The sequence below is a fragment of the Branchiostoma belcheri genome, unplaced genomic scaffold (assembly GCF_001625305.1).
Source record: "Branchiostoma belcheri isolate BF01 breed outbred unplaced genomic scaffold, Haploidv18h27 scaffold1135, whole genome shotgun sequence".
Classification (NCBI taxonomy): domain Eukaryota; kingdom Metazoa; phylum Chordata; class Leptocardii; order Amphioxiformes; family Branchiostomatidae; genus Branchiostoma; species Branchiostoma belcheri.
Window position 1 is genome coordinate 1 of NW_017802531.1, and position 5,092 is coordinate 5,092.

At 41.1% G+C, this 5,092-nt stretch overlaps 1 protein-coding gene across 1 annotated transcript; it reads left to right on the forward strand.

Annotated features, from left to right (window-relative positions):
• Positions 1–1,234: 1,234 nt before the first annotated feature.
• Positions 1,235–4,342, forward strand: LOC109462227 (F-box only protein 48-like). Its single transcript, XM_019758763.1, has 4 exons — positions 1,235–1,351; positions 2,032–2,154; positions 2,347–2,508; positions 3,067–4,342. Exons 2-4 carry the CDS (start codon positions 2,050–2,052, stop codon positions 3,226–3,228), a joined length of 429 nt encoding a protein of 142 aa, XP_019614322.1. The 5' UTR covers positions 1,235–1,351; positions 2,032–2,049; the 3' UTR covers positions 3,229–4,342.
• The last annotated feature ends 750 nt before the right edge of the window (positions 4,343–5,092 follow it).

Sequence of the window (5,092 nt, forward strand, 5' to 3'; positions counted from 1 at the left end):
TATTACCTGTACGGTGCCTTACCTGAACACAGACCTAAGAGCCGCGCATATATTACCTATTCGGTGCCTTACCTGGCCTGTAGACCTAAGAGACGTGCATATATTACCTGTACAGTGCCTTACCTGGTCCCTAGACCTAAGAGACGTGCATATATTACCTGTACGGTGCCTTACCAGGTTCCTAGATGCTCAGATTACCTGTATGGTGCCTTACCTGGCCCGTAGACCTAAGAGACGTGCATATATTACCTGTACGGTGCCTTACCTGGTCCCTAGACCTAAGAGCCGCGCATATATTACCTGTACGGTGCCTTACCTGGTCCCTAGACCTAAGAGACGTGCATATATTACCTGTACGGTGCCTTACCTGGCCCCTAGACCTAAGAGACATGCATATATTACCTGTACGGTGCCTTACCTGGTCCCTAGACCTAAGAGACGTGCATATATTACCTGTACGGTGCCTTACCTGAATCCTAGACGCACATATTACCTGTACAGTGCCTTACCTGGCCACAGAACTAAGAGACGTGCATATATTACCTGTACGGTGCCTTACCTGGTTCCTAGATGCATATATATTACCTGTACGGTGCCTTACTTGGTCCCTAGATGCATATATTACCTGTACGGTGCCTTACCTGAACACAGACCTAAGAGCCGCGCATATATTACCTGTACGGTGCCTTACCTGGTCCCTAGACCCAAGAGACGTGCATATATTACCTGTACGGTGCCTTACCTGGTCCCTAGACCTAAGAGGCGTGCATATATTACCTGTATGGTGCCTTACCAGGTTCGTAGACCTAAGAGACGTGCGTGCATACATTTCATGTACAGTCAACTGAAGCATGGAGAGCGGCAGAAACTAGAGCAGAGCTCCTACCCGGCTTGGACAACTTTAATCTGCTCTTTCCTTGTCCCTACACCTAAGAGCCGAACCTGTACAGTGTCTTACCTTGTCCCCAGACCTAACATCCGTACATATATTACTTGTACAAGGAGGTATCGCTGGTCTTTCGAGGTATCGCTGGCTAAATAAAAGCCGGAAAACCGACAGCACAAATCGCTGAGGTCACCTACGGGTGAAACTACAGTGTTTCCGTCGTTCAACTATGTCAACCAATAGAATGGCACCATTCTACACCGCACTGAACCATCCTATATAGCTGACCAATGGCAGCGTGGCTCTTCACCGTGGCTGACCGCCGTAAATAACGACCTGCGATACCTCCTGCTGCAGGGACAACGTAAACATACCGGAGGGTTTCCAAGGTTTTATGTATGACATCTAAGAAATTGATAGCCTACTTTAAGACGACAATACCAAGGAGCTAACAACAAGCAAAAGGTGTGTTTGTGTGAAGTTATAGCGCCACAGATATGTATGTACGGTGTAGAAATCTCTGGTTGTTTACTCAATCGGGACCTTTAAAAATGGCGTCTGCTCGAAGAAAAACAACAACCACAATTGACAATATTTCGGCTGCTGTTTGCCATGGTGGCGACTTCTATTGGTAGTATATCGTGCTGTAACAGACATTATGTCATACAATGAAGCATGGTAAAGCATGGTAAGTCATAGCATGGAGTTAACGTGGATAAGCTCCTAAGTTGATCGAAGGCCCATCGAAGGGAGGGCCGGATACCTGACATTCGGCAACATAATTTGCAACAGCAGCTGCCAACATTGACTCCGATCTTGTTGCGTATTAAGCACGACTTGTGGAAACGTTATTTTTTGCTCTCAAGAGATTGGGAAGTTGACCGTCTTAGTTACATTGTCAAAAACATGTAAAACACCCGGGAAGGGAGAAAATGTGGGCGTGTCCAAAAGACTAACGTGTAGCAGTGCCCGCCGTTGCTAGAGTCTTCCATCAAGATGCAAGATTTTTAATAAACTAAAAGAAATGATCTTATTGGCATTGAGGAAGACCACAGTGACTGGCCGAAATCTCTGGGTTAGAACATTTAGCTTTTATGTTGGAAGAAATGTTTTACCTTTAACAAGGTTGTGACTTCTTCCTCTAGGTGAGATATCTTGCTGTCATGGTGCATGTGAAGGCCGGGCAGGTGTCAGATACCACAGCTGCTGGCACATGTCTAGATGCCATCACCTACCTGCCCCCAGAAATGGGACTGGCAGTTTTGGAGGTGAGTTTTAGAGAAGGCGCAGTATACCGTTTACAGTCCACCATTACAGTCATTATGCTTGTACACACTAACGTTTTATGCTTTGTGAATGTCTATGATGTTTTAAGGTGTGGTAAGCAAAACATGGACAGACACATTGAGGTAAATGGTTGTGAATATGTTCTGTTTGAAATTCTTTTTATCCTGTGACAGAGACTAGACATCCCCAGCCTGTGTCGTGCTGCGCAGACATGTTCCTCCTGGAGTGAGTTCATCAGCGACACTGATTGGCTGTGGAAGAAGGTGTGTCAGAACTGCCAGGACATCGACCCCAAACTGGTGGAGATGGACCGTGCAGAGGGACTACCATGGAGGGTAGGACCCAGAACCATATTTTGCAAAATATATGCAGTAGGGGTAGCCGGATAATGTTAGAGATGAAAAACATTGAAAGGTTCTCGATATGCAGATAGTAATTCATGTAACGTTACATGTATTACTATGTATTCCACAATTGGTCAATGTAGACAGTTTGTCATGATTTATAGAAAAATACTTGTTCTGGCTGATGGTTGTGGGCTAAATATTTGACAATACACTGTTTTTCATCCTACATTTTGTGCTATAATAATATATAATTTTAATATGTAGCGTATGTTGTTTTTGCAAATCATTGTTATAAGCCGAAAGCATTACCCTACATTCAGCATGGAAATGTGAAAAGAAAAAAATTATTGAGGTCAAGAACCACAATATTGTTAATCTGTATCTGTATAACCAGTCTAACTGCCCTTTAGCATAACATGCCAGCTTTGCAGGCAAACGGTGTGGCAACAGCTGGCTACATTACACCAAACGACTTGTTACACCCAACCCTTGAACCTTGAACATCTAACTCTAAACATATCTGATAATGTTTATAATGTCCTGTAGGCAGCTGTGATGAGGAACTACGGTGCAGCGGGGATCCAGCGGCAGTGGAGACTGGGCTTCTTCAGTCATCCCTCCTCGTACGAGGACATACCTGACAGGTGCATGTGCGAGATGGATGCCGACACCTGGGGCCAAATTCTACAGCTGGAGCTGGACAGATAGGGCTGGAAATGGTTTCATCTCCAAGCAAATGTATGCTTCCACCATTTTTGGGCAGAATTTTGTTACATATTTTGCAAAAAATGCTAAAACTACACACAGCTGCTCAGAAATTCAAAATGTCCTACTCTTGCAGTGCTGGAATTTTACCTTTCAATTGGCTTTGCTGGTTAACTTAATTCTAGTTGGTCTTGTTGCTCTTGGCATTTGGAGGTGTGTGAGAAAACTGTTAATACATGTATTTCAAGCAAGATTTTTATTCCTGACATACAAATATTCCTGTGTGAAACCAACAAGGGACAGTGATAGAAAATCTATTGTAAAGTATTCTGTATGGTAAAATTTTACTGGCTTAAAAAGATAACATATGAAACAGGAAAAGTATTGTATGACTGTGAGGACAGTTTTGTGTTGTATGTAACAATATGTACCAGTATGTGCAATGGATGATACATGAATAATATTCATACATACTTTCAAGTATGTAAAATGTTGTAATAAGGATAGTGATAGAGGCTATATGGGAAATGTGCATAATGACATACTTGAATGGATATTTAAAAAAAAAACGGTAGACCACATGAGGAGAAGCAAGGTGAAAGAACTATTCTATAATTATGAAAAGCCATGTTTTAAAAAAGTTTTTAAAGATGTTTTTAAATATGTGTCTATTACATGTATATTACATGTCAAATGTATATCTATTTTGCTGATTGAATGTAGTCATAACATATATTTTACAGCTGTGCATGTACTTAAAGGTTTTTTTAAAGCATTTGGATTCTAACCCGTTTCATTTAATCATTAACATATTTCAACAGCATTTGCTAGTATACTTGTACTCAAAAATCAACAGCTATATCATTTGAATGTATAGTCATCAAAAAGAGAATCAAAATGGTAAAATCTAAAAACTTTACCAAACAATGTTAACACTGATTTTTGTTTTACATCTTGATGTGTGATGACCTGCTTACATTCTATATGGAAGTCTGGGTCACCAATGGCCATCAATCAGAAAATATTTTTTTTCCTTTTAGATTATTATCTTGGCATTGTGAATAAATGGGGATTACAAGTCATCCATATAGATATCGGTGAATCTTGGGGTAATTGTCTTATTTAGTAATGAACCTACAGTGCCTGCTTAAAACATACCATTTCCATGAGAACACGCCACCTATATATAATGAACTCTGTGTATCATGACACCCCTGTAACAAGTTCAGATCACGGACATCCAAATGTCCATCAGATCAATCCAGAAATACTTTTGTACTAGCAGTCAGCTGGGCATATAGGTCTCAAAACATAGTATCTCATGTGGCAGTACATGCACATATTAGGTTCTTATAACAAGAATGCATTGAAGACTAGTGTGACCCTGCGTTTAATGGACTTTATCCCATCGCTGTGAAAGTTTCAGTGGCCACAGGTCAATTCATTCCGCTATTTTAGACATAAACAAAGAACACAGTTTAGATAGACATAGATATAACATTTAAGAAACTGTAGATTTTGCGCTGTTGACTGCCGAAGTTCTAAGTCAGACACGCCTGTGATGATGTCACGTATTGCAGTTGGAAAACTAATTTGGAAACTTCATGCTTGTGGATTTATAATCCAATTGGTCTAGAGGTGGAGGTGTCAAAGTCAACTTTCATGACGAAACTCGGTCTTGAAGTGCGGGTGCGCTTGAGTGTCACAGACAATTTCTTGACTAAAGAGCAGAGAAAGAAATGATTTTTATTATAATGTGCCTGCGCTTTTCTGCCCACGCAAATTGTCTAGTACATCTTGTCGTTGAACTCTAAACATTTTGATGTAGCCATCATGTAGTACATGTATGCTTATGCCACCAAAAGAG